This window comes from Stegodyphus dumicola, chromosome 4 (assembly GCF_044657685.1).
Source record: "Stegodyphus dumicola isolate Sdum_Otavi_A_Nest chromosome 4, ASM4465768v1".
Taxonomy (NCBI): Eukaryota; Metazoa; Arthropoda; class Arachnida; order Araneae; family Eresidae; genus Stegodyphus; species Stegodyphus dumicola.
Genome location: NC_140771.1, coordinates 225,022,259 through 225,046,598, shown reverse-complemented (window position 1 = coordinate 225,046,598; position 24,340 = coordinate 225,022,259). Strand labels below are relative to the sequence as shown.

The 24,340-nt window shown below is 32.1% G+C and overlaps 1 protein-coding gene across 5 annotated transcripts in view; it reads left to right on the top strand.

The window, feature by feature from the left end:
• LOC118202657 (transcription factor CP2-like protein 1) overlaps positions 1-24,340 on the top strand; it is an 82,184-nt gene that overhangs the window by 3,726 nt on the left and 54,118 nt on the right. For 4 of the 5 annotated variants that reach the window (XM_085816037.1, XM_085816036.1, XM_085816035.1 and 1 more), the window contains 5 exons: positions 3,711-3,774; positions 12,142-12,274; positions 17,707-17,772; positions 18,153-18,335; positions 19,973-20,244. In XM_085816037.1, the coding sequence (XP_085672163.1) occupies positions 12,159-12,274; positions 17,707-17,772; positions 18,153-18,335; positions 19,973-20,244 (637 nt within the window). In that variant the 5' untranslated portion in view covers positions 3,711-3,774; positions 12,142-12,158. The remainder of the gene's footprint in view (positions 1-3,710; positions 3,775-12,141; positions 12,275-17,706; positions 17,773-18,152; positions 18,336-19,972; positions 20,245-24,340) is intronic. The other variant, XM_085816039.1, reaches the window with a different exon arrangement.

Genomic DNA, 24,340 nt, shown 5'->3' with positions numbered 1-24,340 from the left:
CATACATTAAATTAATAAAAATTACCTTACAATCCTAATTACTTTAAACTAAATCATTGCTAATAACAATTTTCCCAATAATACAAAATTCCTTTCCACCTTACATTTAGAACAATGCATAAAAATAATATCCTCAAATAATTAAAAATACTAACTTACCTAATCTTCTTCAGAATCTTGATTATGTGTCCGATAAACTTTTCTTTAGTTACGGCCATGGGATCCAAAAATTTACGAACACTGTTTCACACAACACAGAATAAACCAAATACAAAATTTCCAGATTTGTTCCCGATTTCCCCCCTTTTCCGATTCAAGAACCGTAATTCGTCCATTAATATCACATGACATATCCCATGATCTCTCATTTCCCTCACACAAAATAATGCGTAATCGGAACTGAGTACTGCTCACATTGTTACCAAAGTCCCAGGTAGTAACCTTTATCGCCTCCAAAATGTCGCCAAACTACCAGTTACCATATTGTAAAGATCAACCCAAGCTTGGCTATCCACTCATCAGCCGAGAAAAGTTCTTGAAATTCCAGATTATTTTTCAGCAGAAAAATTTGATTTCTTCACACAGAACGAAGAGTCGAGTAAGTATTTTGCCCCTCGAAAGCCATCTCACCTCAGTATGAAGAAGAAGGTGAGTATATTAAGAGCCCATTTCTTCACAATGTGTTTCAAATAACCGAGAATTAAATGCTTTGTGTCGAATTTCCTTTTATGATATTAATACATTTGATAATACTTAATGTAGTTCTGAGGACATTTGTTTTCACCAGAAGAAGCTCACTATGTGTAATGCAGTGTGCAGACCGAAAAATCTGGGTGACTAGTATTTTTCACCTTTGCAACAACTCCTCAGTGATGTCCAATCATATTCAGCTTTTTCTTCAACTCTTCCCTTAACAGTGTTGGTAGACTTACTTTCAGTTTAAAGATCCCTTTCAGTTTCTGTACAGCTTTTTCTCTCAAAACCTCTTCACGGGCTTGCAATATTCAAGGCTTGAATAATATTCTCCAATCTTATATGGCTTTTTGTTTTTCGATATTTGAAGTGCAATCATATAGAAAACCTTTGATAGGGACTTATCTTAAACAACCATATTTTTAAGATACCTACTTATTTTTGCATATTTTTATGCATTTTTTGAAAATATTCAGGTAGTTTCATAGCCTACCTCTGGGCAAGTGTTTTTTGAGTTTTGAAGGTTTCATAGCATCATTAGATAAACTCTGAGAACAAATAATACCAAAAAGGCATGAATTCAGCTAACTACCAGGTTGTGGAATAAATTCAAATTTCAAGTAGTCTGAATCACATTTTTTTTGTTATTTTGGGTTTTTTATTTGCACCTCCAGTTTGAACATTCTTTCTAATGCTGTCTGACCGTGACAAGGAACGTGGATGCTTTGATTCATTGATCACCTCTCTGTTAAGTGAAGTAATACTAGTTAGTTATTCTATCTTTAGTTTTATTAAAGAAATGCAAAATATTTGCCTGCTTTTTCTCATTCATTATGTGCCTATTTCCTATTTTATTTGAATCTGAAAACCATACAAAAAATTAAAGAAAATTAATAATGAGGGAAAATGTCCGTAAAAGGTGCATAAATTATGTCCTAATTTTTCTGTTGACCATCAAAAATTTTTCACGAACCACCGGTTGGTGACCGTGGTTCTAAACCACAAAACAGCAACACACTTCCTAACCAACACACACCACAATCTCTTACAAATCTTTTCCCATCATTCAAATTCACCGCAATCACGCAACCAATTACATCATAATATAATTTCCATAACATTCATCTACTCAGGTTACCATAAATGAAACAGCAGCTTGGCAATAAATGAAACAACATCGTGATAATACAAGAGGCACCCTTAAATCTACTTTAACCATAAACTTTTTTTTTAAGTATAGATTTTGGTTTTTCTTGGAAATATGTTATCTGAAAGAAGTATAGGAATTAGTATAATACAGGAAAAGGTATGTTTAGTGGAATAGATTGGACAGTCATACTGTAATAAAAAAAAAGCATTAAATTTCATTTGAGGGCATCTAAACATCTTAATTAAAATAAAAAGTCAACTTTCCGGGAGGAAGAGGTTAGTAAACATCTTAAGATCAATCACAGCTGTTTCTTTATTTATTTCAAGTTTTGTAATTTTTTTAAAATTATTAGTGCTAAAATTATTTTAATGCAAATGTAGCTAATTCACTTTGTGTAGTATTTGCAGTTTAAAAGCGTACAACTGTATGAAATCTTATACACAGGTAGACATGGATGGGACACAAGAATTTCACAATCACACTAGATATATTAGCTATATCGTAATTTTCTTTAAGAATTTCTGGTACTATTCGGTTTTGAGGGCTGTAAAAAATCACCAACTATTGTTGATGCCAGTGCTGCCAAAAATAATTGCAGCAACCCTAAAGTAAGAAAAAAGTGTAATAGTAAATAACAAAGATTGATGTTTTAATTTAGATGAAAGGTTAATATCTTATAATACTTTTTTATTATTATAATTTATATAAAAAGGGCTATACATAACTGAATGAATGCCTGCATCGCTATTACACTACCAAGTTATGGCTAAAGCATAATTTCATCTCTTTGGTTGTTCAAACATAATTTTCTATAATGAATGATGCTTTTTCTTTGAAACAATTCTCGGTAAAGTGCAGAATCGCCCACTTATTTGTTTCTGCTTTTTACAAGGGTAAAAACAATTGGATTTTTGTCAATTTTCTTTTACTTTTTAAGTGAAAATAGGTTGATGTGTGCATAGATAAAGTCAAGGCTGGGCACAATGTCATTTTTGTGCAATTCTGGGATATGTTTGAAGTGAAAATAGGTCGATGTGTACATGGTTACCGAGTATGTGCAATTCTTAAAAACGCGTCAAGCAGTGGGCGATTCTACACTTTACCAAAATTCTATTGCACACTTTTTGTCATGGGCAATTCCCAAATTGTTAAATCCATAGGATATCAAAAAAAGGATTTAAAAATTAAACTATTATTTGAACGGTGGCTTGAGAAATATAGAGCTATTTAAACTTACGCAATCTGAAATCAGCGCGTCCGCTTGATTTGGCACGCTATTAAATAGTCACGTTTGCTAGATTTGGCGCTTTTGCGCATACATTTTCACTGCAATTTTTTTACGGTCTTCAAAACGGAATAGTACCGAATTTCCTTACTCTTCTTTCTTTAACACTGAATTGCTCAAGATGACCAGTATTTTAACCACACCCATTCTACACAGACAATATATACACATCAGAAACATGCATGCCTTCTCAGGATATGAACTTAGGCCCAATGATATTGAAACTACCATTGTTAACCACTATACTGATTAGGAGCCAACGTCATATACAGTAAAATTGTGTTTCTCAAAATGAGTAAGCTTTACAACATTTTTTTAGCCAAGTTTCATTAAAGTTGTATATTTTTCTGTACGTACGGTACAAAGTCCAAACCTTGGTCCTTTACCAAAGACAAAAATCGTTTAGAACTGTAAGTGGTAATATTAGTGAGATTTTGCTGAATTATGAATGCAACTCATAAAAAGGCACAAAACAGTAAACACTTTATTTTGACTGATTTTCAAGATTTTCATTTTAAGAAATTATTTAATGGATTATTTAAAATATACTGTGTTAGTTAAATAAACTTTTACAATTTTCAGACATCTGTTATGAGAAAATGATCTGAGGTATTCAGCTCTGTTTTAGCTTCATCCGTCTCTGTTGGTAAGTTATTTATGAAATTGTAAAATATATTGTAACCTTCTATGATAATCTTTATCTTACCTTTTTTTAAACATCTTATATGCATTCATGCACAGTAATTTACGCACTGAAATTACTTTTCCATTTTGCCGGCGTAGGCGATAAAGTCGCCAATAATGGTACAATTGATGCCAAACAGAATATCCTTGCTGGTAACCTTTTACTCCTCATTTTCAAAACAAGCCACAGCCATTTCATATCAGATAGATTGTTTCTTTCAATACTGGCATACAATTACATAGAATTTTTACCAGATAATTCAATTTTATGCCCTAAGGCTATTCGCGGGCAGTAATTAAGTCGATTAGGATGCAATCACACTGCTCACCCGATGGTGAAAATATAGAAAAGGTTAAGTCAAGGGTTAAATTCATCAATTCTAATTAGAATGCACTAGCGAAGTAAAGTACTAAGGTTTTACATAATTTCTGTGTAAACTATTAATGTAGATAATTACTGAGAGAATTAGATTTTTGTAGCGTAGTTTACATGAGATGACATCACTTGGGGTCACGTGATATGAACTGATGAATCAGGATTTTGTACCATGAAGACACAGCTAATTCTTAAATTAATGTCTTTTTACAAATTTATTGTCTTTATTTATTGGCTTTTTTACAAAATGTTAAATGATATCTTAGAACTAACATTTGTCAAAAATTTTTATGTGTATACTGTGTGTTGTCGCGAATAAAGTTTGCTTGGCGAGATTTGCACCGGTGAAATGGAAAAGTACCTTATTTTACTATCTACTAGAGGGGAAGGATTATTCATTTTACTTTTAGAAACTATCCTTTACTTAATAGATATAAAAGCATAAAGTAGGCAACAAGTCAGTTATAATAAATATAAATGCAATTAAAGAAAAAATTTTTTTAAAATAATTTTTGGAAAAGAATTCTAAATTGTATCTCGATAAACTATTGTATTCTGTTGAATCAATGGAATGCCATTTGGTAATTTATAAATTTCTAAAAGAAAAAAAAAAAGCACAACATGATTATGTTTTTGAATTAAAAAAAAAGAGAATGAATGAAAAAATGAGAATATCAGTCCAGCCATTGATGCATAGCCAGGGGCTGCAGGCCAAATGATCGTAACAGCTAAAGCAATTTTGAAAACTCCTTTTTTAATGAATAACTATATGTATTAAAAACATACCAAACCAATTTTAAAATTTTGTCATAAATCAGAAAAAATATTTGAATTTTCGTATAAATGTGGCTAATCTGCAAGGATTTCAAGTGAAGTTTAGTGGCTTATTATAAAATCTGAATGAAACAAGGTGACCAGATAATCTGCCCTTCGGAGAAGGGGAGAAAATAAACTACTTTTTTTTTTTTTTTTTTTTTTAAGTGTATGGCATTTAGGATCATAGAAAATATAATCGCCTTAATAATTCTTAAGAGCCTCAGAAAAACAATGCAAATTTTTATTATCTTAACAGACTGAATTTTATTTAAGCAAACTTTAAAAATAGTTATCTTTCAGTTCTTTCCCTTCTTCTGATTAAATTTTTTAATAAGTAAAATTTTTTGAAACTTTAGAAATTCGTATAAGCATATCTTCTCATGTTACTGATTTTTAAAATATTCATTAATCTTATATTCTTTTTTGTTTCCATAGATTAAAAGATCATATAGGAAAGAATTTTTAAGTTAAAACTTAACCTAAATTTACATGGGCTTCATTTTAGCATTTTACTCTGAGCATTAATACCCAATAAAGGCATTTCAGGTCATAGTTTAACTCTATTAAAACCATAAAATTGTATATTCTGATACATAAAATTTAAGTTTTGAGTAATTGTTTTGGTTATGCATGGTTTCTTGTCTTAAAAGACAAATATATGAATTTCTGTTATTGAAAAATGGGTTTGAAATCAAAGAGAGTTATAAGGATCTTAATTCTTGTAGATGTGACTGTAATTCATGCACATAAATTAAATTTAATATTATTAAGTATTATTATACACTTCATGGTATTTTTGAAGTAACCAATAAAATCTTCGTAGTCCAAAGAAGAATTAAAATATCTTTCACACACTGCTATGCTAGAAGGAAATCTTTTAATTTCACTGACAGCTTGGAGAAAAATTCGCATAAAATTTTGTTTGAATTTGTACTAAATGTAAGCATTATAACTCTGCCAAAGTAATCTTTCATGAGTCATAGGTGAATTATAAATTGCAAAGTCAAGAGTCAAGAGGGGAGAATTATGTGAATAATTTAAATCTCGAAGGACCCAGTAACAGTAAGAATATAATAAAGGAAAAATATTTATAGATAACCTGCCAGTAACTACCACAATATTATTTATTTAAAAGAAGCCTACATTCCAGTAAGAATCATAGTACAGTCAAAAGTCGTTAATCTGGACTCATCAGGACTTCGGCGATTCCAGATTATAGATCATCAGTTTAAATCTGGTAAGATGGCATGCAGAAATTAAAAAATTAAAAATATGAAGCCGTAATTTATGAAATAAAGAACAATTATGAACTAAAGGTAGCAAAATTTACAACAACAACAACAAAAAAAAAAAAAAAAAAAAAAAAAAAAAGCTTAATATTTATTTGTTTACTTTATTAAACATTTGTTACAATGTAAGTTGTTTAAGTTGCTTTGTTTTATGTGCTAATACTTTCTCTTTAATTCTATAAACAGACATAATTTCTTGTTCAGTTACAAAGTTCCGTTGTTCAAGTCCTGTAATTGCTGTGCCGAGAATACCGACTAACTTGTCAATCGAAATTTTTTCGTTTTCTATAACCTCTGTGTCACTTTCTTCACTATCAGAAGCGGTACATCGAAACATGCTTTCGCTTTGTAGATGCTTTGGCAGCTCCAGAATCGGAAACTCTTTTTGACATAATCGAAAGTTCAAGCTTGCTTTTTATAAAATTGCTCTAACAATCTACAAAAAATAATAAACTGGATTCAATTAGAAGATTAAGGGTCAAAGCAATCTGCAACATTAACTGAAATAGATAATTTTAGCCTAGCTTATACCGTCCATTATACATTGAACGCTCATGCGTAAATGTATTATGAGCATGCATAAATGCATATGCGCATGCGTAAACACATTATGCATCTACACATGCGCAGAAAGTTTGAAGCTTTGAGGTCCGGATTAAAGACTTTTGACTGTATATATATGTATATACATAATAATTTATTTACTAAATATTCTATTAAAGAAATATTATATTATCTCCTAATATAAATTTAGTAGAAGTATCAAAAAAGAGTGAACCCATATGTAGGAAGTTTATTTCCGAAAATTGTGTTTTAAAGTAACTTGAATGTAAATTATTAAAAATGCTTTACGGGGACTTGAATTAAATCATGAATAACAAAATTTCAAACTTTGAAAAAGAAATATAATTAAAAGCAAGTAATTATTGCTATTGATCTTAAATTAATTAACTTTTCAAGGGGAACAAACCAACTCCCGTTCAATTAACAATAATTAATAAATACGAAGGCGTTTCGTCTTTTACTCAAGTAAGAATGGTTATGCCAAACTGGCAAATTAAGTTAGGCCAAAATTGTAGTTTCATGAAGTGATGGGATGTAGAACCAAAGTACAGTACCAAAGAGCTCATTCTTAATTAAGCATTTTCACTAATACAAGATTCTTTATAAATTTTGAGTGAAAAGCAATTTATGTAGTAAAATTTATACAAATAGTTTTTAATTAACATGCATAAAAGCGAAGATGTCGGGGCACATTTACACTAGTATTTTATATATATATATTAAAGTATTATATACAGTGGTGGCCAAAATTGTGGACACTTTTGGAAATTTTTATGTTTTTGAACTTTGTATGCTTATAGAAAACGTTACGTTTCACAAAATGCAAACTTGTATATATCATTTTAAAGAGAATTTATTACTGAATTCAATACAAAACACAAAATTCAATTATTTGCAATACAAAAAAAAAAAAAAAAAAAAGTTAAACGATAATAGTTATCAATATACATTAGATATTGATGATTGCAGTGAGTTATCAGTACTTAGTAGGGTATCCTTTATTTTTGATTACAGCTTCACATCGACGTTTCATTGAGCTGACAAGAGTTTTAAGCTCTTCTTTAGTTATTACATGATGCCAGGAAACAATTATAGCCTCAATTAGTTCCCTTTCATTTGATGGGCGCCTCATTCGGACAAGAGTTTTCAAACGGTGCCACAAATTTTTGATAGGATTGAGGTAAGGTCAGGACTGTTTCCTGGCCATGACAACAATTTAATGCTCTTTGTACGAAACCACTCTTTCAATATATTGAAAATTAAGATAAGGCTTTTTTCGTGGAATCCAGCATCTGTTAATCTTCTCCTGATTGTTCTTGAACTGACAGAAACACCAGCATCATTCAGATCTCTTCTGATGGCCGTTGATGACATTTTTCTATCTTGGAGACATAGTCTTTTTATTCTTCTGTCATCAATAGATGTGGTGCACCTTTTTCAGCCTTTTCCTTCTTTGTTTTTTATTGAATTTGTCTCCTGATATCATAAACAAAACTTTTGGACTCTAGATGCAGTCACTGAACCACCCACCTGTTTTGCAATTTCAGCATAGGAAAGACCACTTTCTCGTATATAATAATATAACATCTCTTTCTAGGTGTCCAATCTACTCTTTTATTTGATATCATTGCTTCTTGACTAAATATTAAAAATTTTTACAAAAATTCCTACTTGCAATTGCAGTGTACAGTCAAAAGTCGTTAATCCGGACTCGTCGGGACTTCGGCGATTCCGGATTATCGATTTTTCCAGATTATAGATCATCAGTTTAAATCTCGTAAGATGGCATGCAGAAATTCTAAAATTAAAAATATGAAACCGTAATTTATGAAATAAAAAACAATTATGATCTAAAGGGTATCAAAATTTACCAAAAAAAAAAAAAAAAAAAAAAAAAAAAGCTTAATATTTATTTGTTTACGTTATTAAACATTTCTTTCAATGTAAGTTGTTTAAGTTGCTTCGTTTTATGTGATAATACTTTCTCTTTAATTCTATAAACAGACATAATTTCTTGTTCAGTTACAAAGTTCCGCTGTTCAAGTCCCGTTAATTGCTGTGCCGAGAATACCGACTAACTTGTCAATCGAAATTTTTTTGTTTTCACTAACTTCTCTGTCACATTCTTCATGTCTTTATCCATTTTTTGCAGCAATTACACTTTTTGTTTGTTGGACATCGAAACATACTTTCGTTTTGTAGATCCTTTGGAAGTTCCAGCATCGGAAATTCTATTTGACATAATCGAAAGTTCAAGTTTACTTTTATAAAATTGCTCTTACAGTCTGCAAAAAATAATAAGCGGGATCCAATTCGAAGATTAAGGAACAACGCAATCATTAACATTAACTGAAATAGATAATTAGATAATTTTAGCTTACACCGTCTGTTATACAATTAAACACGCAGGCGAAAACTTGTGCACACGCATATGCGCACAAGCATATACACATATATTCACGCATATACACATATATTCTGTACTTGTGCACACGCATATGCACAGTAGTCAAGGTCTTACGCGCATGCGTAAAACGCCTGTGCGCATGTGCAGAAAGTTTTTAGCTTTGAGGTCCGGATTATAGATCATTCCGGATTATGGGTGTCCGAATTAACGACTTTTGACTGTATAAGAAACAGGCCCTCCTTCTACAGAACAACACAAAATAATGAATTGTTTTAAGTGTAAACATGATGTCAGCTTCTACTGGCAGTTACTAACATTTGATTGGTTCTCATAACAAGAACAGTGATTGGCCAGGAAAGCTATACATTACAAACCACTTCATAACTGTGTTTTTTATTTATATTAAAGTACATATAACTTTTTTGTATTGCATATAATTGAATTCAGTAATAAATTCTCTTTAAAATGATATATAGAAGTTTGCATTTTGCGAAACGTAACATTTTCTATAAGCATACAAAGTTCAAAAACATAAAAATTTCCACACCATTTGCCACAATACTTTTAATACTATTGTTTAAATAGTTTTAAAGTACTTTGATGGCCAATTCTATTCCTGTTATTAACAAACGGGCCTTTTCGTTTTTCATTGAAGCTTGGTCGCCCTCTAGCTTGAAGAATTACGACTTTTATTAACAAATGACTGTTTTTTCCATTTTACTCTTATTTTTGTGGCCATGTTAAGTAATTTTAGTTGAATTAGCCATTTTAACTTTTTGAAACAGTTCTTATTCTTAAAACAACTTGCTTCTCCTTCCTTAAAAGTATTGTGCATTAGATAAAGTTGTTTGACTGTTATAGGAAGAAAAAGAAAATTATTTACTCAAATACTTCTCTGTGCCATAAGAATGTCACTGCCAGTAAAGACACTGGAGAAATTGCTCACCAACTCTTATAATATATACTAGTTCTTTGTAATACTGTTAGAGTGAAAAACCCCTTCATTCTGACTTTGCATAAAGCTTCAAAAATGTTTAATTACGTAATTTATGTTGGAAGAAGTAGAATTTATGTTCCTTTAGCGAGGTATCTATTTTGTGACATTGACATAGCAAGGTTTTTCTCCATGGAATAGGAAGTCAAAGAAGCTTTTAGGGGAAAAAACATATGAGAAGTTAGGTTATCCAAATTGTTGATTTTAGCCAAGGAAGAAGGAGAAGAAGATAGAACTTCGAGATAGGAAATTTCTCTATTATTAGAGCTAGCATTGTTAAATTTCGATATTTGTTTTTGGTTTTTTTCATTCCTTCATTTATAAACCTATTAAAGAAATTGCTAAGAAAATAATAAATACATATTTGTATTGACTAAAAAATTAAATGTTTTTGTCATTGTGAAGAAAGGCGTAAATGAAGGGAATTTAAGGTAATCAGTTTTTACTTTTTTTTTTAAAATTATATTTATATTTTAATGTCGTATTCTTTTAAGTATTTTATCTACTTCTTTGGATTAAGAAATAAATTGAAAGGCTTTTTTGATAGCACAAATCTAAAAAATTTTAAGAAACATATTTTATGTGTTTTCCTTCTTTCCTTGTGCATCATTTTTCTTCTCATATTACTTCATTTTAATACCTATAAGCATTACTTCTAAAAAATGTCTGTTAAATTATGAATGTATGGCTTAATAACATCTGAGTTAATGAAAGTGTAACTTCCCTGTAAATATTCTACACTCTTATATTAGATTTTTGTGTGCGTTCATATGGTAGTGACAAAATTATGTTTTAGTTTTGTTTAAAGTAGATCAGAAAAGTAATCTTTCCCAAATTAGGCAAGAGACTTCTGATTTTTGACTGTTCTTTCAACTATTGGATTTATAATATGTTTCTCCTAACTTCCTGCTCTATATAAATTTTCTTATCTTTTATATATTTAGCTTGGTTTGATTTTTCATTATTTGCATCCAAAAATACGATTTCGTACATCTGAAATCACTTTATTTTTTGTAAAATTACCTATAAAGTAAAATCAAGGTTATTTCATTAATGAATTGCTATAGTGCATTACTGCTATACATGCGAAAGATGATGTACGTGAAAATGTCATATTAATTACGTCATTCAAAATGTTTCTAATGAGCATTTTGTGTCTGCAACTCATCTAGTTTTATATTACTAATGAGTGCAAAGTCACGTTGGGGCTGTTTTCATTTTTCTAATCTCTAAGCAGTATGAGTTCCATGTGCTTCAACAAATTGTTTGAGAATTTGTGATCTTAATAATGTTTGTGAAGAAATAAAATATACATACTTTTCAAAAGCCATAAAGGGGTGACTTCTGTACCATTTGTCAAATTTTTGCTTTTAGTCCGTGAAATTACAAATGATCTTGAATATGTTTAATGTTTTAAAAAAAACTTTCTTTTGGGTATATTTTTGTAATAATTATTTTCATAGCTTAGAAAATTATCGTGATTTCTTTTTGTAAAAAAACTTTATTTTTTATTTATTTATTTTTTTAATTATTTTTTTATGTTTGGTTGACTGGCATCTCTTTACTATTAATAGTCATTTATGTTTGCTTTGTTTAATTATTTGAGTCAGTTTTTTAAAAATTATATACTCTTGCTTTTCCAAGGAAAAGAATTTGAATTTAAGTACTGATTTTGTACTGACTTTTAATAATTCCTAATTCGTGGTCTTTTGGCACTTGTAATAGAAATGTGTTTCTTATTTGTGCTTGTATTGTGAAATATGTTTTATACAAGATTTTTGTGGGCATAATGAGCAATGTCTGGAATGGGAAAATAAAATCGGTGGTAAGTGGTAGGAATAACTGAATTTCATGCTTAATTAAACTCTTTAATTTTCTTTTAGATTTTAACTGACACGTAATGTCCACTGTTCAGAGCTGGACTGGCGATGCTATTGATGTAGCTCTAGCTGCAGATTTTGAAGGCAGTTTATCTTGTTTGGGTATTGAATTAGGAACAGAAAATTATGATATGAGGTAAGAGAAGCTGTTATTCTTAGAAACAGCATTAAATTGGCTATAGAAATGTCCTGTTGTATAATTTATCTTATGGATATATATTTTATTTTATCTGTCTAAGTAACATGAAATGTTTTATTTCTAACTAAACTGAAAGCATTTGTTTTATTTGGTGAAAAAACTTTCGTTAGTGAATGCTATGAATTGAGGCTGTATTATAAATTTAGTGTAATGTATTATTAATAAAATTGATTATAAATTACCAACATTTTAAAGGCTAAAATGGGTAGCTTGATGCAGTTATTTATTCGAAAGCTTAATATTTTTGTGTTAATTGCGAATGCTTCATCATTCTATATGAAACTAGTAGTAATATTAATATGTTGCCTCATCCAGGCTGGGATTCCATTAAATTTCACACGGCAGTTAATATATGTGGAGTGTTGTATTTCAAAATGGTAAAGCTGTGTTTAGGAATATATATATGTGAGATATAAGAAAATACCATAGCTGCTTTAAAAATAATTGGTGACCTCAAAATTAATATTCTATATTTGGTACTCTCCCCCTAAATTCATCTATTCTCCCAAATTCGAGATCATTCTATGTTAAGTAACAACCTCAAATTAACTTATCATAGTTTGTCTGTACAGTTACATCAGAGTATAAATACTGCTAGCAAATTAATTGCATCATTCTTTCCTTCCCTAACTGCTGCTCTGTCAACATTGCGTCGCTTTACCTTTGCTTAACTGCCTACGTCATTTCTTGTTAAAAACCAGTGTATATAGAAATTTATCATATTTCATTATGATTGAATTGTAGAAATGTATCAGATTTCATTATGATTGGATAAATATGTACTGAGATGATTTTATGTGAGTGGAAATAAAGATTGGGAATCTGTCTAATTCATTTTTGTGTCAGCGTCATCTGTTTATCTTCCGAGCCTCCCACTTTGCCATCAAGACTACATTTCAAAAACATTACATATATATATATATATATACTATATATGTAATAAAAAAGGACTTTGCAGTATTGATGGTGTAGAATGTAGAAAGTTGAATTCACAATGAAGAACAAGAATTTTGATTGTGTATGATGCTAATCCATAATGAATAGGAAACTGGCAGCCATGGTTAAATCTTCATTTTATTTTCAGTAAACATGTTGCAGCCACAAACACCCTGGCACATTATTTGTGCCTATTTAAAATGCTTACATTTTTGGTAGATTTGCAATAAAAAAGAGAGCAGCAGTCCAGCTAGGCTGAAGAGTAGAAAGCAAGTACGTTGTGCTCAGAATGAAATTTTAATTCAGACGGAGTTATTTTTGTTTCTCAGTACATTTTTATTGGATAATTAATACTGCTGTAAAATTATGATCGGCTGTTTTAGTTCCCTTTGCATCATCAGAATTATGTAAGAGTCATATGGCATGGAATAGTCTCGAAATGATACATTGCAAAGAGAGATTACCATTTTTAGAATAGAGAAGGGAAATTAATTTGCACTGCTAATTTAAATAATAATTTATTTTTTTACATATTTTGTGTTTTTCTAATATGTATTATATATACTAGCAGATAAAATTTTATTTTGTAACAGCTGCTGAAGTCTCCTTTTTAATGGGGTCACATCTCCTTTCTGTATTAAAAATAATAAAATGCATGTAATAAATCTTCCTGAAGTGTATTATCTCGAGACTATCTTATGATTTGTATATAATGCTGGTGTCGTATACTTCTATAATAGAAAAGTGAAACTAAAGTAGTACCCCTAATAATATTCAAGCCAAAGTTCTTACTAAACAAAAGCTGAGGCTATATGTCTCTATTGAGAATGAACCACTTAACAGTCTCTTTTTTCTGACATATTGTGTCAAAAAATAAGCATATTTTTCAAAAACAATTTTATTTTAAAATCGATTATAGAAACTCAAATCAAGAGTCAAAACTATTATAAGTGTTGAATTTATGAAGTTATGATAATTTTTATTTACAACGAAAAATTACATTTTTACTTGAAGTTGGCTTTTTTCCGGTGAAATAAGCGATCTGGGAAACACTTTACAGAAATGGATATTAGAAAAGAGAATTTATTATTATACTTACATCTAATATCTTTTAAAATTCAGCTTTTGTATGAAAAATTTTAAAACACAGTGACAAGCGTAGTCCAACATCGCAGTCGGGACAAAAATATCTAGTTTCTTTTCTCACTCTTTTTCCGAAATCGTTTCTTTTAGAGCAGCACACAAAGCACTGCCTCGTTGGTCTCAGTTTTTTGTCGCTGGGAGCAATCACTTCTAAAAAGTCCCTTTCAGTTAATCGTAAGGGATTGGGCAAAATTCGTGGTCGTCCTTTTTTTTTTCATTTACAATCCCGTGTCTTTCAATCAGGCGATCAATTATATCATGTCTGAAATTCAAATGCGAGTATTTTCCTCCATGCTTCTGGTATAAAACGAATGCATTCCACAGCGATACATCTAAAAGGTGGAAGAATATTTTTTTGTAATATTTCTTTCCTCTCTTCTTTGTGACTGGATAATTGGTGAGATGCTGATCCATTCTATCAACACCTCCCATGGTATTATTATATTCCTTCACTACCTTTGGTTTCTTTCTGACTTCATCCTTGTAAGATGGAACTTCAATCATTATAGGGTTGAGTATTGTGGATAATAGAGATACAGCTTTCTTATCCATCCATTTCATTAGACAGACTTTCCCTCTTTGGTATGCACAGATTTCTCCTAATTTTAATTTTTTCTTCTGTAATTCTTTTGGGACATCATTTCTGGTAAGTTTGAGGGTTCCATATATATCTGTTTGAAGGTTGATAAGGATATCTGCAAGTTCTGGTGATGTGTAATAATTGTCTGTTGTTAGGCAGTATCCTTTTTTCAATAGTGGCTGCATAAGTGTCATCACTACTTGAGAGGACTTGCACAAATGCTGGTAATTATCATCAAAAAGGTATCTCTCCCAGTGTATATAATAAGTTGATACACATAACCTGACTTCGATTCACATAAAATAAAACTTTTTATGCCAAAACATGATCTCTTTAGAGGTATATACTGTTTCCAGTGTAATCTTCCCTTGTACAGCATCAAACTCTCATCGATTGTAACATCTCTTTCAGGTGTGATAGTTTCTCGGTAACGAGTATTCAAATGCTTGATGATCGGCCACAGCTTCTGCAGGTTTGGACACTCATGTATTTTAGCATCAAATTCGTTATCATCAGAAATATGTAAATATCAGTGAATAAGATAAAAGCGTCGGTAAGACATAATTTTGGAAAAAAATGGAGTTGATGTTGAATGTCTCTTACTCCAGTATTGCTCAACTTCAGGCTTTTTCACAATTCCTTGTAAAATATCCAAAGCAAGAAACACTTGAATTTCGCGCTTTGTTGTTGGTTCCCATTTTTTTTTTTTTTGCTCCGCTTTTCCTTCGTAGATTACTACTCCGAATGGTCCTGCATATTTATTGGTTTCAGAAACTATAATTTCAAGAAGATTATCATCAAAGAAAATATCAAGAAATTGTAGAGTTCCATTACTTAGATCAATATTTACATGAACAGCTGGATTTGCTGTGAATGGAAATCGAGGTAGAGGTAAAGGAAGATTTGTTATATCTAGTTCACAAAAGTTTCGAACTTGAGTTAGGTCATCCGAACTTTCCGTTTCCTCATCACTTGAAAAGTCCGAGAATGAACTTTCATTACTTCCAGAATCATTTATAGAAATTTCAGATTCACTGTCTGATCCACTGTAAGAGTTATCATCTGTTATGAGATGTTCAAAATCACTCATTCTTCTACTTTTCAGCTTCAAAAGAAATAGAATTTGCAGCGAGCTGTATAGTAAGCAGATTGAGTCAAAACGAAATGGCAACTTTCCCGCGTAAAAGATAAACTAGAAACCGGATTTGCAATCAGATCTTTACTGGACTACTAGAGTCATCTGTTGGAAGCATTGCAAACTAATCAAGCATAAAATTTGGGCAAATCATTGCAATAGAGGAAAAAAAATCAGTCACACGAGCGGCGTTCGGGCAAAACAGGGAAAGCCCCTTTTCAAGTACCCGAACAGTGTTCGGGCAAAACAGGGAAGTGGTTAAAGCTACTTTATCATTTTCAGTCTAATCTAAGTAATACTCCATCTGTCCAACAATATTTTATATATTTAGAATTTATTTTTGCCTAAAATTATGGTATTCTTACAGCTGTAATTAATACTGAGTAAGTGCATAAATGAAGTTCAGCTTAAAGTGCCTGGTAACCATCTCTGGTGATAAAGCTAAGTATTATTAATATGAGGAATCTGATAAGAATTTCCTCCACCTGTATTCCTAATTTTTTTATTATCAAGGTTCTTTTGGTCTCTTGTCTTGAGTTTGGCTTATCCTGTTCATGATACACTAAGAACCATATTCCAATTTTTCTATCAAAAAATTGAATTGGATAAGGATCATAAGGTCAGGCAATATAAGCCATAAACATGACTTTGGTGATAAAAAGTTTGCTTTTGCAAGGTGAGTGGGGTTCTCCTTCATCTAGCATTATCAAATTTGTCTAGTTTTGTCAAATTTACAGGTCCTTTTTAGCATTTACAGGTCCTGTATTATAACTTTGTAATCACACCATAGAAACTGGTATTTTTGATAGAGGCGAAATCAAACACCAGTCAAATATATCTCAGTTGTATGATTAGCAACTTGACATTGTATGAATTTAGACATAAAGACCCTTTATTATAATTCTTTCATTATGCCTTATTAATTTTTACAGCTTTTTGTAATGCATATTTTTGTATGGAGGGAGTGTAATATTGCTTTTCCCTTACCACTTTTTATCCAGCTAGCATATAGTGTGTACATTTGTAATTATGGAACTAAATGGCAATCTTTCCTGCAGTTTAGTACTAGGTGTTTATTTAAATAATTGTGTCACAAATAAAACATTGTATTAGCTGATCACTAATGCATCTTCATTGTATAAAATCACCTAACTTTATTATCATTGTCTTCAAAATCAAGTCCAAAATTTCATCACATACCAGCGCTAAATTTTTAAAATTAGAAGTGCTGGGGCTGTATGGAAAGCCTAATAGCTAATCAGTATTAAAGAAATAAAATAATGAATAATAAAATTAAGTAAAAGGTAAATAAATGAATAAAAATAATAAATGAAATTAACGACAAAGGTTAGATAATAAATTAAAATACAAATGCTCAATTAATGCAGGAATTAAATTTTTATTCAAGTACTGGAGTGGTCTGCATTGGGTTCTCAGTGAATTTAAGCATTGTCACGCATACATACATACTTATATATATTATTAATATTAAAATATTTATTTCCTCATTTCATGTATATTTTCTTGTGATTGAATTGTAAAATTAAATTTCTAAAGCATTCTTTTTTGTTTTAGTGCACCATTACATTCTCTCATTCAAAGTGTTTCAACTGCAGATTATTCTGCACCCCAAGAAAATGAGTAAATATATTTTTTTGAATTCATTTTTCAAATTTAAAATGCCTTTAATTTATTGCTTTTAAAAAAGAAATAAGTTAATTATAAGAAGATAGAAATAAGTTAGATTATAGAAATAAGTTAATAATAAAAATATGTTGAGTAAATAAAGTTAATATGCTGTAGTGGGATGTTCTATTAGATTGTTGATATCAACTGTAATTGTTACATTTAAAAGTTGTTTTTTGAGTCAAATTTAAATGTAGTCTTATTACTGAAAATTTTAATATGTTTATATATGCTTGTTTACTTCTAAGTATGGGATATAAAATACATGCATTATAATTTATTGCTTTAAATACATGCTTTATTTTGTAGTTAACTAATTTTCCTTTTAACTGTAGTGATACTTCACCATCCAGAGGTAGTCCATTTCCACCTGTAGAACCTATAAGAACCACGTGCTCTGCTCAAGCCAAGAAAACTCGGCTTCCATTGAGTGCAGATGAAGATGTTTCAAGTGCCATTAAGCGGTTCTGTGTTAGTAGTGAAGACAAAGAAAATACTGATAGCTCTCAAAGTTCAAGGTAGAAATTTTGATGTTAAATAAATGTTCATGTCAGCCAAAAATACCCTTACATATTATCCCATTCACTGTAAAAGTTGGCTACCACTGAACCATGAAAGTTACCAGAGATTTGTTGCCTTGCATAAAATTATTTCTGTGGAATTCTGAAGGAACTGATGCTTCTTTATTTAATAAATAATCACTTATCTGCTTCATTATCCAGCTTCAGAATGCAAGGGAAAAAGTAAAGCAGCAACATTTAATTTATGTAAGTGTCTTGAAAAATTTTTAAGAAAGAATTCCGCCTTGTAGACATACACATTTATTGATACTTATGTACAATGGATGTTGAAAACTTTATATGGAAGAAATAGATGCAATCGTGACTGATGGCTACAAGCACATTTGAATTCTATAGAATATAGCACTTCTGATGACACAACTATTGTCACTAATTAATTGAGCTGTGAGTGAGACTGAATCATTGGAGGATGTCTATGCATAATCTGCCATCTGGTTTTATCTCAAGCATCCTCTTCACTGTAGTCCTCTTTCTCTCCTCGGAGGCGACTGACTGTATTCCCAATGGCTGTGGTCTTAGCAAGAATGTGATAATGCCATCTTTCAATGGGGATGGAAGGCATCCCACATTTATATCCTTTTTCATAAAAACAAAAGTTGGTTCATTGAGAATCAATTAGCGTTGTGTGCAAACAAAAGTGCATATAGCAATGTGTTGTGACATCGTGCTTATCCATTATCAGAGCTGAATTGGGTCTCTTGGCAACAGTTTCACAGTTGATGGGATAATACATTAGTACCAAATGTACACTAACATAAAATTATTTTATATAATATAATTTATGTCCTTGTAAAATTTCATAGAGTATCAAAGCTGAAATAGAGTTCCCTTTTTACTAAGTCATAAATGAAGTTATCCATATATTAATAAACCACTTGTCTTAAATTTTTTAACTTCTTTCAGTAAAATATTATATAGATTTTAAAAAGATGTACAGTTTAATAGATAATAATATGATCGAGATCTGTTAAACTAAAAAAAAAAATAAATAAAAAAAATAAAGCGGGCTCGGCCCGCGCGAAACCGCTGAACACGGGTAGTTCGTTCCAACTTTTGATTCCCGGGGTACGGGCTGACTCCATGGGTGTTTGCGTGATTATACGCATGTGTATCGTGCATACAGTATGTTCTGGATGCATGCGTTAATAAAGCGGGCGAAGCCCGTGTAAATCCGATGAACACTGATAGTTCGGTCAACTTTCGAATCCCGGGGAACGGAATGGCTGAATGGGTGTTTTCGTGACTTTCCGCATGTGTAAGGTGTATGCAGTACCTTATGGATGCATACTGGAATAAACCAGTTAAAATCGCTGGACACTGGTAGATCGGTTCAACTTTCGAAAACGGCGAATTTTAATATGCGAACTCTTTTAAAAACGAACAATGAAAAGCGGGCTTCAGCCCGCTCAGCTGGCGGTCTTGCCCGCTAGTCTCATATTTGTTTTCTGTCTTATGCAATTAAAAAAAATCACAGGTTTTGATTGCAGTTAAAATTGTTTAATAGTTTACAAATACATTTGCTACATATTTTAATTATTCTTGTGTAATTTTTAATTATTCTTTTGTAATTTTAGCGTCATCTTTAATGACATCTTTAACTATAGGTGCAGACATAGCTCTTCAGTCCCAGATCTTCGAACAACTGGTTCGCCATCACTCACAACAGTTTCTATGTTAAGTCCAAGTATGATAAGTCAAATCCTTACGATATCTGATTCTCCTCCACCCTTTATGATCAGAGATATATCTCCAAACTTAAAGAATACTGGATTTCAGTATGTTTTAGGAGCAGCTACATCTATTGCAACAAAAATTAATGAAGAAACAATGACATATTTAAATCAAGGTATGTTTTATAATGACTACACCTTTAATGTAAGTAAAATTGACTTTTAATTGTAATTTTGCAGATATATGCAGATTCTGAATATTTTATCCAGGTTTATTAATAAAATGTGTTAACGTATTCACTAACCCATTGTTGCAATAGTAAACGATCTATCCACCTTTATACACTTTACATTGGATTGTGGATATATCTCAGATGTCTGCAAAATATTAAAAACTTTGGTGCTTATATAATAGTCAGTACCTGACGATAAACCATCGATAATATTCATGATAACTTGTTCATGAGCTTCATATTCTTTTTTACTTCTAAGTACAGGACATAAAATATGTACATTATAATTGTATAAATTAATTAATGGATATTGACATTTTCAAAGTTGGAGTTGTCACTTGCTCTCAAGAGAGTAAAGTCATAGGTATAATGTTGAAGATGTGTGACTAGTTACTGTATAATACAAGGTAACCAAAACCGTTCTTGCCGTTTCTGATATGACTTTGGAAGAGTGAACTTCAGCATAAAAGTAGTCACCAAACCAGGCGATGAAGTGGTTAGGATGGGAGTCAGGACATTGACCAAGACTATAAAAGCATGTTACATCAGTGTTTCAAACATAATTCACACAGCGACTGATTGAAATGGATGCATCAAAGGTACTCATTCGGAGTTGTTTGCTGTATGATTTTAAGGTGGGTGTGTCAGCAGCAGAATCAAGTCACCGAATTTGCCAGACCTTTGGGGATGATGCCGTCAACGCTAGAACGTTAGGCAATGGTTCCAGAAGTTCAGGTCAGAGGATACGTCTTTTAGTGATGCACTACACAGCGGTCAGCCACAAGCGCTGTACAATGAGGCCCTGAGAGCAGCCAATGAAAGTGACAGTAGCCAAACATATGGTGAGCTTGCTGCACACTTCCAGGTATCTCGTGAAACCATCAGGCTACATTTTCACCACATAGGAAAGGCATACAAGCTAAGCAAAAGGGTACCCCACTCACTGTCCGATGCATCGGACAGTCTTAATCGAGTACTCACCAGCGATGAAAGGGGAGTCCATTTTGACACACCCAGGCATTCCAGACATTGGTTGTAACCAGGGGACCCTGTGCCTCACACTTCTCTTCGCCCATTCAAGATCATGCTCTGTATCTGGTGAACTAGTCACCAAGTGGTGCACTATAACCTCCTGCCAGTGGGCCAAACCATCACGGCAGGCCTGTACTTGCAGCAGTTGGAATGTGTACATCAGGCACTGATGTGTAAAAAGCCAGCATTGGTCAATTGTAAGGTTGTACTCCTCCGCATTGACAATGCGAGGCCGCATGTGTCTTGGGGGCCAGGAACACCATTCAGCGATTGGGCTGAGAGACACTATCCCGTCCACAATACTTCCCAGACCTCGTGCCAACAGACTACAACCTTTTCCATTCCCTGGATAACCATCTTTGTGGGAAATCCTTCAACAACGATCAGACCTCAAAAAGGCCCTCACGGATTTCTTTGTGTCCAAGACTCCTGAGTTTTACCACAATGGCATCCCACAGCTAACCATTGTTGACAAAAGGCACTGGATGCCGATGGTTATTACTTTGAGGATTAAGTTGGTGACTATTTATTTGTTTTATAACTTTTTCTTTCTGACTGCCCAAAATGGCGAGAACTTTTTTGGTTATTTTGTATTTAAATATTAAAGCTGCTAATATACCTGGTGACTGTTGTAGTTTACCAAAAAAATTCTACTCATTCTATTTCAATATTTTTTTATAGACACAGAATTTTAATTAATTTACAGAAACTTAGCTTAAGAAACTGCATTTCTTTTCTTTAAGCAGACATGTATTATTTTGAGGCTAATCGGTTTTTTCCTTCTGAAATGTGTGTGAAAAGGAATTAGCTTTCCTTCTCATTTTATGCAATTGACATATGTCTCACTTGAAAAGAAATTTCAATTTCAATAAATAATGATGAAATATGCACGTTCTGTAGAAATGTGACCATAAGCAAATTACATTAATGGTTTATCATATATTTTTTATAAATTAAGGGAAATGTTATTGTAATGCTTTTTGATCAATTCATAATATCATTAGAAATAGCTACAAGGGAAAGTCTGAAAATTACATTTCATTTTATTTATGCAACAATAGGGGTTGAACAGGGATAACATTTTTCAGTACTCACATATTAACATATAACAATTGCCTTTGTGCAATTTGGTGATTTTTTACTGATGAAAAGGTAAAAGTTACTTACCGTTTTTTCTGGAAAAAACGCTGCGCTGTTTCATGTTTAAAACTTAAATTTTCTGCGGATGCGGCGTTTAGGTGCACTAAAAATAAGATATCTCCTATGATGGCCATTGTACATAGTTTGAATAACTTTTCATTGTACATAGTTTGGATGGCCTTGTCATTGTACATAGACTGATGCTGTTCCCACACAAAAGACCACTCAGTTGCTTTTTGCGAACGTTATTTTGTTTACACTCTTTCCCTTAAATGGACCTACATGCCTTATTCACCCTAAACGGGATCTCAGAATAATAACATTCTTCCCCCTTTCAAATCAGCATTCTCATCATTTTGAATAGTCTTTCTCCTCTGCCATTCGATGAATCTTCCAGGACCCATCCTCTCCCCACCCCTGCCTTTTCTGCAATCTTTTTCAAAGGCGGACACGACTCCACCTGCCTTGCAATAACGAACTCTGACGTATTTCCCCTTCAGCATGAATCAATTTTTCTTGGCATTCTGTCAGATACAGATCCCATCAGTTTGGGTACAAGTACTTGTTGGATAGTTTTTAAGTAAGAAGGGAGCAGAAAATTTTTGAAAATGGCACCTAAACGGCACAGAAGCTATACTGCTGGTTTTAAGCTTAATGTAATTTCACATGCTGAACAAATTGAAAATAGAGCAGCAGCTCGAGAGTTTGAAGTGGACGAGAGATGTATTCGACGTTGGAGAACTGAAAAAAAAAAAGAACTTAAAAATATGCCACAACAGAAACGAGCCAAAAGAAGTGGTACTGTAAGGTGGCCGAATCTAGAGGATGACCTTGCAAACTGGATAAAGGAACAACGAAAAAAAGGAATGGCAATTTCGACTGTAAAAATTCGCTTACAAGCAAAATTTATAGCAAAGCAAATGAACATAAACGATTTCAAAGGAGGGCCTTGCTGGTGTAGCACATTTATGAAAAGAAAAAATATTTCTGTGCATACTAGAACAACAGTCGGGCAACAATTACCAATGGACTGGCAAGATAAAAAGGCATCTTTTCTAAAATATGTGACAGATATTATTGACAAAAAAAACTTCTTCAGTCACAGATAATAAATATGGATGAAACGCCGTTAGCTTTCAACTCTCCTGCAAACAGAACTGTTGATGAAATTGGTGCAAAAACTGTATCTGTGCTTACGACAGGGCATGAAAGAACATCATTTACATGTGTGTTAGCTTGTGCCGCAAACGGTGACAAGCTAAAGCCGATGATAATTTTTAAACGGAAAACTATTCCAAAGGGATATTTTCCTAGTGACGTAATTATTTGTGCAAACGAAAACGGCTGGATGTGCGAAACAATCATGCATGAGTGGCTACAAAAAGTTCGGCAGTGTCGTAAGGGATCTTTTTTCCAACCAAAACGGTTATTGATAATGGATTCCATGTGTGCTCATTTACTTGAGTTAATGAAAACCAAATGTCAAATATTGTCTATGATCGTAGCAATTCCTGGTGGTTTGTCAAAAATCTTACAACCATTAGAATTGTCAGGTAATAAATCCTTCAAAGCTGAAGTCCGAAAGCGGTGGGAGTGTTGGATGAGTGAAGGATTGCGCACATATACCAAAAGCAGTAAAATTCGTAGAGCATCTTATGAAGAAGTTGCAAAGTGAGCAGGAAGGGCATGGAAATCGGTAAAAACAAGGTCAATAATAGCAGGGTTCAAATAAGCTGAAATTATATCTTTAGATAAAGAGACTGTAAATCAAGAGGATGAATGTGACGATCTGGAAGACTTGGACTTAGATCAGGATTTACTAAACCTTTTTAATTCACATAGTGAAGAATCAAATTTTGATTTCTTC